The 12,096-nt window shown below is 42.5% G+C and overlaps 5 protein-coding genes across 5 annotated transcripts; 3 read left to right on the forward strand and 2 right to left on the reverse strand.

The window, feature by feature from the left end:
* Nucleotides 1-3,287: 3,287 nt before the first annotated feature.
* On the forward strand, nucleotides 3,288-5,213 carry EAF01_005928 (uncharacterized protein; the record flags this gene model as incomplete). Its single annotated transcript, XM_038914182.1, has 3 exons — nucleotides 3,288-3,459; nucleotides 3,519-4,547; nucleotides 4,792-5,213. 3 exons carry the CDS (start codon nucleotides 3,288-3,290, stop codon nucleotides 5,211-5,213), a joined length of 1,623 nt encoding a protein of 540 aa, XP_038770631.1.
* A 1,211-nt stretch (nucleotides 5,214-6,424) lies between these two features.
* On the reverse strand, nucleotides 6,425-7,001 carry EAF01_005929 (uncharacterized protein; the record flags this gene model as incomplete). Its single annotated transcript, XM_038914183.1, has 2 exons — nucleotides 6,425-6,603; nucleotides 6,743-7,001. 2 exons carry the CDS (start codon nucleotides 6,999-7,001, stop codon nucleotides 6,425-6,427), a joined length of 438 nt encoding a protein of 145 aa, XP_038770632.1.
* Nucleotides 7,002-7,394: 393 nt separating this feature from the next.
* EAF01_005930 (uncharacterized protein) lies at nucleotides 7,395-8,234 on the forward strand (the record flags this gene model as incomplete). Its single annotated transcript, XM_038914184.1, has 1 exon — nucleotides 7,395-8,234. The coding sequence occupies one exon, from the start codon at nucleotides 7,395-7,397 to the stop codon at nucleotides 8,232-8,234; it is 840 nt and encodes a 279-aa protein (XP_038770633.1).
* A 384-nt stretch (nucleotides 8,235-8,618) lies between these two features.
* EAF01_005931 (uncharacterized protein) lies at nucleotides 8,619-9,030 on the reverse strand (the record flags this gene model as incomplete). The annotated part of the gene is made up of 4 exons (XM_038914185.1): nucleotides 8,619-8,642; nucleotides 8,696-8,780; nucleotides 8,837-8,946; nucleotides 9,028-9,030. 4 exons carry the CDS (start codon nucleotides 9,028-9,030, stop codon nucleotides 8,619-8,621), a joined length of 222 nt encoding a protein of 73 aa, XP_038770634.1.
* A 468-nt stretch (nucleotides 9,031-9,498) lies between these two features.
* On the forward strand, nucleotides 9,499-10,015 carry EAF01_005932 (uncharacterized protein; the record flags this gene model as incomplete). Its single annotated transcript, XM_038914186.1, has 2 exons — nucleotides 9,499-9,562; nucleotides 9,639-10,015. 2 exons carry the CDS (start codon nucleotides 9,499-9,501, stop codon nucleotides 10,013-10,015), a joined length of 441 nt encoding a protein of 146 aa, XP_038770635.1.
* Nucleotides 10,016-12,096: the final 2,081 nt, after the last annotated feature.

Here is a 12,096-nt window from a genome sequence, read left to right on the forward strand (position 1 = left end):
TCCGTGCTGCATTGAGAAGTCGTCCCGGATTTCTAGAACTTTAATCAAACAACAATCTCCTCATTTCCATCCTGGATTAAAAAAAACAGGACAGACCTTGCCATAAGCCCGCGATATCCGCAGCAGCCGCTCCCACGGAAGAGTGCAGTGACATGCATTTTCCTTGCCCAGAATATCTATCATCTTGGCTCTCTTGGCCGTCCCCTCCCTCACAATCTCCTTGATATTTTCCCGGGTACTCTGGCCCTTACTTGCTCTTCATGTGTTCAAGGGTGATATGGTCCATCTATCGACGGGCAGTTCGTGAAGCATCTGTAAATCCAAATTCAAAATTTGCCCTTGACACACTAGCCACAAAATTCGGAGATTTCGAGGAAACTCGGATTTGTAGCCACAACGACAGGCAGCCAAATCCAGACTTTTCAAGTGATCGACCCTTTGATTGGTGGAATACTTCCGCGCTGCAGACGAGCTCAGGAGTCAGGGAGCATCATCCAAAGGATGGCCCCCTCCCGCGCCCCGCACTTTTTGGAGGTCAGCGACCCTCCCTTACTTCTTTTTGACATATCTCCGTCCCTTGAGTGCTTCATATATTTAATCACCATATTATTTAAACCCGGCACTTGTTATATCGGTTGGTCAGATAAGAAAGAAGCCGTTTGATGCACGCACGTCGCACTCCTGGTAATTACTACGCAATCTTTTACTGGGACCTGGGAAGAACCCTTTTATTCAGAAGCGAACTTTGGTGCCGGTTTGATTACTTCCAACAGTGAGCCTCATGTTCACAGCTGTCAACTAGCGAATCCTAATTCAACATGCAATGCAAAACATACGGTACACTTTCCAACGCAATCTTTTAAACTTTTCGGGACAAGGTTCCGATCCTGGTCTCAGAATGTCCAAAACTTCTTCGCGTAGAGTCGTAGTTGTCTATAACCGAGCGGTGCGACAAATGCAAAGTTTAACTTTGTGCCCCTGACTCGCCGTCAGCACGTGCTCAGCTCATGATTAGTTGCTACACGCAAATGATACTGCCGAGTTGCCTTGCTGACAGTCCCGGCAATACTCAGCACTAAATGAAGAGTTTCCAAATCCTGATAGATTGGTTCATCTAGAATATACGCGTACGGAGTACGGCTATGACTTGATGGTAGCTCATTTGTCATCCGCTTATTTCCCAAGCCCTATCTCGAGCCCACCCTTTGTTGGCCGACCTTCTCAAATTTACTATGTCATCTGGAGTTCAAACAAAAGTATGTAGGTTGGACTTCGGTTTGGGGGGGGGGGCGGGTTCTCCTCGGACAGCTCGAAAGAAAGACAAAATGATTACATGAAATCATCGTGGCCAGCAACTGCGCGCGAGTCGGAGGATTCACCCCACCAGTCCATGTATGAGTGATGGATTTCAAAGCAAAAATCTTACTTTTTCGTCTATATCAATTTATTAAACTTTGTTCTAAATTTTGTTATCCAATTGCAGGATTAACTTTCCGAGTACAGATATACGATGTACCTATGCTTGCCAGACATTTTGTCATGATTACTGATCTCCGCGACGGGAGATCAGTGGAGCCTCATATTGTACAAAAAAGATACAAAACATTGATGAAGCCGACGAAATCGCCTAAATCGGTTGTGACGGAGCTGAGATTCAAGTTATTTCTGGAAATTTCGATATATTTGCCTTGAAATAAACTCTACTTACAAGTAAGCAGTCCACATGAGATCGAGATTTGCGGCTTCTTTCCACTATTTGAACGTATCCTATGAATATGTTCGCGTCGTCGATGTCATACCACCTGAACCTGAAAGAGCATGCCATGACACGTCACACATGTATATTTGAGGGACCGCCATCAAAAAGTGCAAAAGGTGTTTTTTTTCTAGGGGTGTCAAAAAGCTTATTTGATCTTCCTACTTCAAATTTGATGAACAGACATTAATTGCTAGTGTGAACCTTACATCCCAAAAGGGGAAACGCGTACGCGAGCCACAGGATTCCAGCCGCCTTGCCACGCGCCAACAATTTTATGCTTTGCTTTAGTTAAGCTGCACTAATTGTATCTTCCCTCACTAGATCTCAACTCAGCCGCTCAGGCTTGAGAAGAAGCGCTTAGTAGAGCTGACACTAGGCACCTTTTCACGTTGCTGCCAAAGGGCCCTAGATCTGCCGAGTAGACGTGGTAGAGACAAAGTATGATCTGCTCATGAATCGCATCAAATAGGATTCCATGGCTCTTTGACTTTTTTTAACGTGTGTAGGATCTTTTAGGTTCATGTCGTCGTGATTGCGTTGATTGATTTTTCATGTCACCCTTCATACTCTATAGATGACACATATCATCAGGCAGTAAAATGACATGTTTCAGAACCCATTCTCCTTGATTGAAGTTTCCTTCTGGGACTGCGGGAGGATTAAGCATCGAGCTAGTGGCTCCGATCATGTGCAAGACACGTGAGTCTGATATTTCTTCTTCAGCATTTCCCACTTTCTGGATAGGATAAGACATTTTCCAATGGGAAACTTTGTTCTGCAGAGATACTTCAACATGATTTGTCTGCTTTACGAAGCAACCAAATTCTTCTCAAACTTTACTACCATCTGACTTTTCCCTACGAATCTCACCGTTTTTTTCTTTTCTTTTCAAGCAATTCGTACCGGGGAGCAGCTAAAAGAAGGTGAAAGATTAAGCAATAAGGACAAACTTGTTGATAGAAAGTTCCTTGGCTTCTATTTACAAGTAACAAAAATATCAATTCAAAGTTGGGTTTCGAATATCTTGTTTCGCCTGAACTTGCAAACTTTGTACCATTCATTAGGGCATGACGATTAATGACGTACTAGGTATGTCTGCAAGACAATCTCAAACTTTCACGCTCAAACTTTCGAGGCTTTTTCATATATATTGCTGTCATACATTTTTGACCGCTACTGGCCATGTTTTTTTCAAACACAATTCATATCTATATTGCTGTCCCCATCGTGCGGGTGCAATCGATAAGGCATATGATGTTCTCGATAAAAATTATGGAGTGTCCACTATTTTCAGTTCGGTAGGCGATCTTTTGTAGACAGTACACTAAATTCCTAATCATGACGTTAACACCTCCCACACAACTTGGGGTTGGCAATGTTGACACCTTAGCAATTTCCAGCTTGTGCATTCTGTTTCCTTCGTCCTCTCGTCTTGTGAATCATCAACATTGCAAGTTCTGCATGTAATTGGGTTCGTACGCATTTGTGCATCTCAGGAGTTGTAGTACCCACTTGTATACCATCTATAATGTTTAATTTTACCCGACATGCATTTGCAGCCCTGCTGCTCCTGCTACCTATGGTTCTGGCAGCATCAAAAGCATATGTGGAACTCGTCAATGGAACTCCATACGACTGGCACTTGATATCTAATGAAACACATCACATGAAATGGTTTCCCAATACCACCATTCCGTCCGGTATTCAGGCTACGTTCTATTCCTTATGGCCAGTTCCCAATCCTAACAAATTACCACAGGTACCAGCGCCGAATCCTATATCTCATGGATTCTCTATCTACGGGACGCAAAGGCCGAAGCAACATATCGTATCGATAATCCTTCATCCCCCGAATCCTTTACCGTTCGAGCCCGCCAAAATCCAACCAAAATCGAGGTTGTCTATCATGAAAACCTCTCCTCTCTCAACAATCCCAAAAATTCAATCATCGACCTGGTTTATAGCAAAAAACATCCGCATCCATTCATCCTCGCAGGAAATGGTATCTCAACCCCCTACGTCAGCTCTAACCCTCCAATCCCCTGGATGCAAAACACTCTTTCCACTATCTCCTCAAGACCTCTCCGTCAAATCAGTATGCCCATGGCTCACAACGCAGGCGCCAGTATCGTAAGCAATTCATTCAAAGGGCCAGGCACATTACACAACACACAAACACAAGCCAATTCCGTATTTATGCAACTAATTTTCGGAGCCCGCTGGTTAGATATTCGACCTGTGTTTTATGAGGGAAAATGGATGACTTACCATGGTAAATTTGCCTCGGGGAGAATGTGGGGTGCCACAGGTCAAAGTATTGAGAGTGTAATTGAAGATGTGAATAGGTTTACAAAAGCACATCCCGGAGAACTCATCGTGCTTGACATATCGCATGATGCAAGTAATGCGTGGAAATGGAGGAAATTTAATGCGATTGACTGGATGAAGCTTTTGGAGTTATTGGGTGGAATTCGTAATGCGTGGCGGGAACCACGGAGATTGGGCTGGGATTTGTCGCTTTTACCATTGGACACTTTTATAACCAAGGGGGGTAATAGTACGGTGTTCGTGAGGATTCCTTGCGATGCGCCGATACCGTTTCCGACACATCCTGGGAGGGGAAAAAGAGATGCAAATACCACTCTGATAGCATCTTCAGCTGGCTGCGATCCTGTTAGTTCAGATGATTATCTTGCGCCGTTGAACACTATGGATTCGCTCGACTCACAAGAGTTGTCTTCTTCCCCTATCGATAAGCGGGAAATGTCCAACATTCCCGGTGGCATTCGTAAGTATTACTTGTCTTTTCACATTGCAATTGCTAGCTTTACAATCGATTTGAATATTACAATCTCGAAAGTCTTCCCTTCTGTTCTGTATCCAGTCTTAAATCCTTAGCCCCTCCTTTGCATATTGCAGCGTTTATATCGTAATCTCACTTCATCTTTACGTCTTCACCCCCTGGAACATATTGTTTATATCAAGACTCTTTTATTGAATCCTGACCACCTTAAACTAACCCCTCAATCCAGTGCCTGAACCCCTCTCCCGCCGCACCAACTACAAAATAACCTTTACACCCCTCCCGGCGTCCCGCCTCCCCGTAACCGGGCACGACTCCGCCACCGACTCTCCTTCCTACCTTGCCTCCTCCCAGCTCCGCCTCCTCACCCTACACAGATCCTCTCCCGCCATCACCCCGACAAACCCCGCACAAATGCACAAATCATCCTGGATCCTCTTTCAATTGACTACTTTCGAAGCCGATATCGGTAATTGGTGGAATTCTGTACTCGGGTATGCGATATTGGCGCAGCGGAGCTTGTTCAGGAATTTTGGGGGACTGGTACGCGGGAGAGGGAAAACAGGAAAACCGAATTTGATCGAGGTGGATTATATTAGGACGCCGGATGTGGCGGCGTTGGCTATGGCGATTAATGTTTGGGAGGAGTAGGAGAGAGTATGAGGGAAGGGAAGGTGATGTGATTCCGATGAATGTATGAGGATTCGGGAGGGCTAGATGGAGATCAGGGTAAGGAGGAGGCCGATACTGTGTATCACATAAAAGTGTATTTTTTAATGTTTATTCTGCAATATTGAATTTTCAGTAATTCGACCTATTTTTTGCATCACAACTCCGCATGACTAGAGTAGAAACAGAAGTGGTTGAGATGTGCCGACGCTACAGCAAGATGCATTTACAAACATGACTCCAATCCTTAATAATCTGTCTCGGAGACAGAATTGAGTCGCGCAATTATATATCACTATTCTTTCGGAGAATGATTTTTAGCATATTGGGCTTGCCTGCAGCTCTTACGGTTTTGTTTCCTCTTCTGTGAGTAGTACCAGACCTCCACTCGAAAGGATAATTTTCTTTTTTAATACAGAAAGAAACATCGAAACGATGGGTTTCAGGTAATGACGAGTGAATGAGTGCGGGCTGGAAAGAGCTCATGGGTCTGCAGTAGCATTGCGACTGTTTCAGGGTCATGGCATGCAGAAAAGAGGACTGGACATCTTATTGACTAGGAAGTATATGCCAGGATAAATATAGATGGCAAGGTCATAGAATAACAAAGTATACCTGTTAGGCATTGAGGAATGGTTGGAATATAAGTGTGTTACTGTTTATACATTGGCAGTATTGATGTTTGTTAACAAGATAGATATATAGTACCTAGTAGTTACCATGACAGTAGTCCCCGGGTAACTGACGGAGCGTCATATCAATTGCTCCTTTTGCATTTTCGTGAGAAACTTTTCGATATTATGGCTGAGGGACATTAGATGAGGTGATGTCACTAAGAAAATGGCACATTGCGCGCTTGAGCGTGTGGGAGGACCGAGTGCGTGGAAATTCTGAAGTCAAAAGACACTTTGCCACTCGTTCCAAAATGGACTTAAGACGAACAGCCGGCCATCATGTCGATTCCATTTCAATATCCCAGATATTCATCACACAAAAACCATTTTCACGAACCAAATCCGTTCCAGAAGACAAATTGATGGTGATCATGATCAATGGAGGTATTCATTCCCAAATGCTGCAGGTGTGAAAGTACTATGCTCTATATGTAGATTCTGAGCCTAGCCATCGATCGTCGCGACAGCAAAACACCATATCCCATTCCCCCCAAGAAGCAAAATCGTTAACATGTTCGTTTATGATCTTGGCTTCTCCTTCTTCTCCTTCCACAAAGCAGACAATCCAACACCAGAGACCTTGACGACCTTGAAACGAACACCAGGAATATCTCCCTTGGCCTTTCCCTTACGACCGAAACCAGCGAGGAGGACCTCGTCGTTCTCATCGACAAAGTTAAGACAACCATCGTTAGGAACTGTAAAAATTTCATGTTAGTGTCTCTTCTTCATTTATAATTCTCCCATTTCTCCAAATCATCCTTCTCTCGGCCGCGCGTCTTCAATTCATCCTCCACTATCTCGCAGGAATCCCATGATATAAAGTAATCCACATACCGAAAGCAGTGACCTTCTTTCCGTTCTTGATCAACTGGACTCTGACACACTTTCGGATAGCGGAGTTAGGTTGTTTGGCCTCGACTCCGACCTTCTCGAGAACGATACCCTTGGCGTGGGAGGAACCTCCGAATGGCGAGGACTTGAAAGCGGTACCCAAAGCACGCTTCTTGTAGGACAAATCAGACCATCTTTGCTCGCGACGATGGTTTTGAAGTTTGCGAGCGGCGTTGAGACCTCTTGGCTTTCCTTTACCCATGATTGCTATTGAGAAATTTCGAATTAGCTGCTGATTGAAATTTATTGAGAGTATGAATCGTAGAGAAATTGGGTATGTACCGAATTAAGGCGATAACGGGAATTGATGGGTTATGGTTAGTTGTCGATATGTCGTTGCGAAAGCTGGAGAGAAGAATTTCAAAATCACAATGAGTGCGTGAAGCTAAAATGCGCTAAGCGAACAAATGAATTTCTGGGCAGAATAAACTGTGGCCTGAAAGTAGTCAGAATTGATTTTATTTTAAGGCACCAATTTTAATTTAGATTGTCGGCGATAACAATCACTGATAAGAACTTTGATAGCCTCTATCCAACAGCTCCAAACTCCTTATTACAATCATACAGCATACATTCTTTGAATCTGGGATTCAAGATGGAACAATCACCAAAATCGAAATCAAAGCGACCAGGTCGCGATCCACCTCCAGTACTCTTTACTACACCTTCTCAAAATGCCTCTCACGTATCATTAGAAGGTGCTCTAGCACCTATACAATCCAATCAATCATCAACCTTATATCCCACCAATTCTAGAAATTCCCTCGTCCGTCAACGTTCCCAAAGATTACCATTGCGAACTAACCTCGATGGACCTACCGATACAATTCCCTCACTTCCTCGCGCAGGGAAAGCTCCTTCCGAAGGACAAAAACAAGCTGCGAGAACCGATGCATTATGGGCTGAAATGCAAAGTACATTAGAAGAAGTTGAGCTTAGTGCTGTACATGCGACACATGTCTTTGGACCCGAACATAGTAGAGCTTTAGAGGAATTGCGGAAAACACAAATAGCTTTGGCGCAAGCGTGGGCTAGGAGTGAAGCGGATGATGTGGTTGACGAGGGACGTAAAGGTGACGTTGGAGGTGGGACATTGGGAAGTGAGGGGAAGAGTGCTCTAGATGGACCGGGAATGACGGCGACATCTGGAACGGATGGAGGAAGGAGTACGAACACGAGTGGGGTTCATAGTGGAGGCGGAGAGAGGATGGGCAGTAAATTGGAAGAGGACACAAAAGCAGATATTGTATTGGCAAGGAAGAGAAGGGAGGCTAACGATAGGTATTTCCAAAGGGTTAATGAAGGAGTTCTTGATGTGGTAGTAAAGTTGGAGGAAGTTGCTTCTGCAATGAGATCTGTGGAACAAGAGAGTCGAGATATTTGGGGTGACAATGAAACCATGGATACTGCCAGCATTCAAAGTTCAGTGCCTTGAACCATGACGTAGGAGCTCTGGCTCTGTTTTGAAAGAACAAGTGGGTTCTTACAAAGGTTTCTTTCTTGGTTGTATTCTAGGTATATCTGGGCATTCGAATGGGCATTGGCGAAGTGTTTTGGTTATTGAAAATTGGAGACTGGAGACCGGAGACTGGCGCAAAGGGATAGCTTCTGCAAGGCATGCGTGAATGCGCGGGAGGGTAAAATAACCTGGTATAGTGTTCGATTATGCGTATAATGTATTATCATTCTGGCTCAAATGCCACCCTCTCATAACGTTCCAAGCACACCTCCTATGCCAAATGTCTTTGAGATCCAGACCTCGATTTGACATAAATTCATCCCCCCTCCAAACGCCATGCAAATTCCCTCACCCAAACATTCAGTTACCAATAAACAGAGAAACCTATTGTCATTCATTAGCGATTCTCCAGTCTAGCCGAGCAGAGTACAACTCACGGCCATGACAACACAGCAAACACTTATATATGGACTCAATCGCTCTCCTATCCTCGCACATTTCCAGAACAACCCAGTAAAAGTACTATCTTCCATCAGTATTTCAGTTCCCAGCTTTGTGCAAAATAAATGCTATCATACCCTTCCTTGTTTCGATCCATAATATTGGGAAATAATTGGTGTGCGTATGCACTCGTACATATGAGGAGGAGGAGCACTAGTAGCGCTGATTGGAAATTGAAGAGAGCTGACTAGATAGCTTGTTAGTACATTTGCGCAAGAGGAATCCGCATACGCAGAGTCCTAAATTGGGATTTTTGGGCTTGACAAACCATTTTGTAGGGTAATAGTCAAAAATCACAGGAAAACTTCTAGATGATTGGAGTGTTCCTCAGTATATGAATCTGTAAATACCATTTATCAAACACATTTCCATTCACATGCATTGGGCCATCGGTAGCCGGACTATCACAAGCCCCGGATCCCGGATAAATTAATAATCGTAGGGTAGCTCGCGGCAGCTCCACGACTCTACTTTATATCAAAGATTCGATTTCCTCCCAGAGTGACAGTACTATCATAAGAAACGCGCGGATACGTCTACTTTATAGCACTTGATATTTACCCTCGCGGACTCATCAATTCAGAAATTGAGTGAAATTACAACTTTCTACCAGAACTGCAACGATCAAATTTCGTAACATACCAATTAGTATCAGACTTCTTCTCTACAAGACGCGCGCAACTCATCGCATCATATCTTGATCAGCTGTCCAAATTCAAATTTCATCCTAGCTCAAGAAATGTCTGAACCAAGAGCTCGCGCAGCCAAGAACCGCGGTCAACAAAACTTCACCGAAGCAGAACGTACGTTCCACTCTTTCCCTATGGCTTCCTCTTCTATTCCTACCAATCAACACCCAAACTAATCTAATCAATGCAGTAAAATCTTTCCTCCACGCTCACGGTGACGTTCACCATGCCCTTGAGACCACGACCAAAACCCTCGATGAAATAGTAACTGATTTCATCATCGAGCTCTGTTTTGAAGCTTCTCGCGCAGCCCAAATAGCTGGTCGACAAAAAGTAAAACTCGATGATATTAAATTTGCTTGTCGGAAGAACCCAGCATTTTTAGGAAAAATTACAGAGGTGTTTGAGAAGAAAATGTTCATCGATGAGGCGAAGAAAACATTTGATGCGACGGATGATAAGTTGTCGAAGAGTAGTGGGGGGAAGGTAGAGACGTTGGGAGAGGAGGATGATGTGGAAGATGTGGTCAATGTTGTTAAGGGTAGGAAGGGGATGGGAGGTGATTAGGGTTTATGGTAATCTGGTTGAAGATAGGTCAGAAAGATACTCGACGTTAAGATTGGGTTTATGGGGACTGATGTACTTTGGGAAACTTGCATCTGGAGTTGGATAGGATAGGTTGATACCCATATTAGGAGTTCATTTCTGGAATCAATCATAATCTTTTACGTCTTCTGGCTAATGACTTTATTGTCACCTTGTACAAATCTGCTCGCTCATGAAATTAATATTCTTGAATCTTGGCTCCAAGTGGAAGCAATCATCCAGCGTTACTTGTCGAAGTTCCATATCCAAGTGATTTTCTTCAAGGGACTTATAATGAGTTTGGAAATACAAGTCCCGTATGTCCCACAAGAAGAGAGATCTATATCAGTATCTCAATATCCAAATAAAGCTGGATATGCCAACTCTCACCCACACTGTGATGCATACATCGTAAACACCATGAAAAGGATACTACCATATTCTCATCACAGCGAACAATATCTCCTCACCATTTTACACAAGTAGACAATATCGATCTTAATATATTCTGATAACTATCTCTTCTTAAATTTCCCAGTGGCCGTTCCTAGAAAGCTATTTACACAGCAAGGGCTTCAAAGTATTTGTGGAGCTGCTTATATCCTTTATCTTCTCACACTCCTTTCTTTCTCCCCACCACTCCAATCTATCTTTACTAAATCCAAGATCGCTTTGCTATTTATTCTTCCTATCCATTCAATTCTTACCCTGCTACGAAATCACACACAAGCTAAGAGCATGAACTAAGCCGGATATTATGTTCAGATACTGTATCTATCTCTTGAAGACAATCGATTTATTCAGATCGGGATCAGTTTTGACCGTAAATCTGGGCTGAAAGTCTACTAATCTAGCTATCAAGAATCTGTATTATTTTCTAGATGAAATGAAGAATTTTCAAGGAACATATACACATACGTAGGACATTCCATCCAGTCTGTACTTAATTCCTAAATATTACGATTGATTCCTATGAATCTCAAATATTGCATGGCAAGGAATGATTTGCTTACAGCTATGAGTCATCTTAGACTCGAAGATTGTGTGAAATCTATATCTCATGGTAGATATGTAGAAGATGTATAATCAAAACGATTGCGATCTGGAGCTGTTTGATGGAGCATGATGGTATGGAGGGTATGGATATAGATATGACATAAACAACGCTACTTGCCTAGGTAATTTTTATTCTATGTCAAGGATGCGATATTGAGATTATATACTCCTTTATAGTGTGTAGGTAGTATTCTCGGTTATATGATTAGTATAAATCAAAGAGGTGGTATGAATAAGGGATTCTTGCGTAATTTTTGAATTGTATCAATGTAATAGTTCTCGTTCTCCTAGTCTCTAAATTCATTTCTATGGAGCTTGATTGCGTCTGATAGGGAGAATGGGAATGTAATGTATCTCCTATGTTATATTACTACATCATTACCTCGTCGTCTCATCTCATCATATCCCTCTTTTAACATCTCAATCTCAATATTATATATTATATACTATATACTATATATTACATACTACATACTACATACTACATACTACATTCCTCTCTAGATATAATATAACATATACTAAGTCATCCCAGCGCGAATCAAATCAATCATTATAAGAAAAATTAATATAAACAGGTAGGTATGTAATAGATAAGTTCACGGTGAACAATGACTAGTAATTCCTACCCTTTTTCGAATCACTAAATTCCAATTCAATCCGATTCATTATATTTCTTGTTGGTTTGTTTGTTTGTAAAGTCGTGGTAGTGAGATCGGATAGAGTTAGACTGACTATTTGTATTTATCTCAATCACTTATCAACTTATAACTTATTCATTTCATTCCATTGCATATACTAAACTCCGATGAAATCTGCTCTTGACTGTATGGTAAGATATAGACAGGTGTAGGAGAAGTTCTTGGGGTTGGGGATGGAGATGGGGATGGTTTGGTATGTTCTGTTAGGTTAGATTATATCAGTTAATATGAATTTGCCGATTTGTTGATTCGTTGTTTATTTCTATCTATCTAGCTTTGAAAATAAAAATCGAATCTTTTATTTGC

Source organism: Botrytis porri (assembly GCF_014898465.1).
Source record: "Botrytis porri strain MUCL 3234 chromosome Unknown BPOR_007, whole genome shotgun sequence".
Taxonomy (NCBI): Eukaryota; Fungi; Ascomycota; class Leotiomycetes; order Helotiales; family Sclerotiniaceae; genus Botrytis; species Botrytis porri.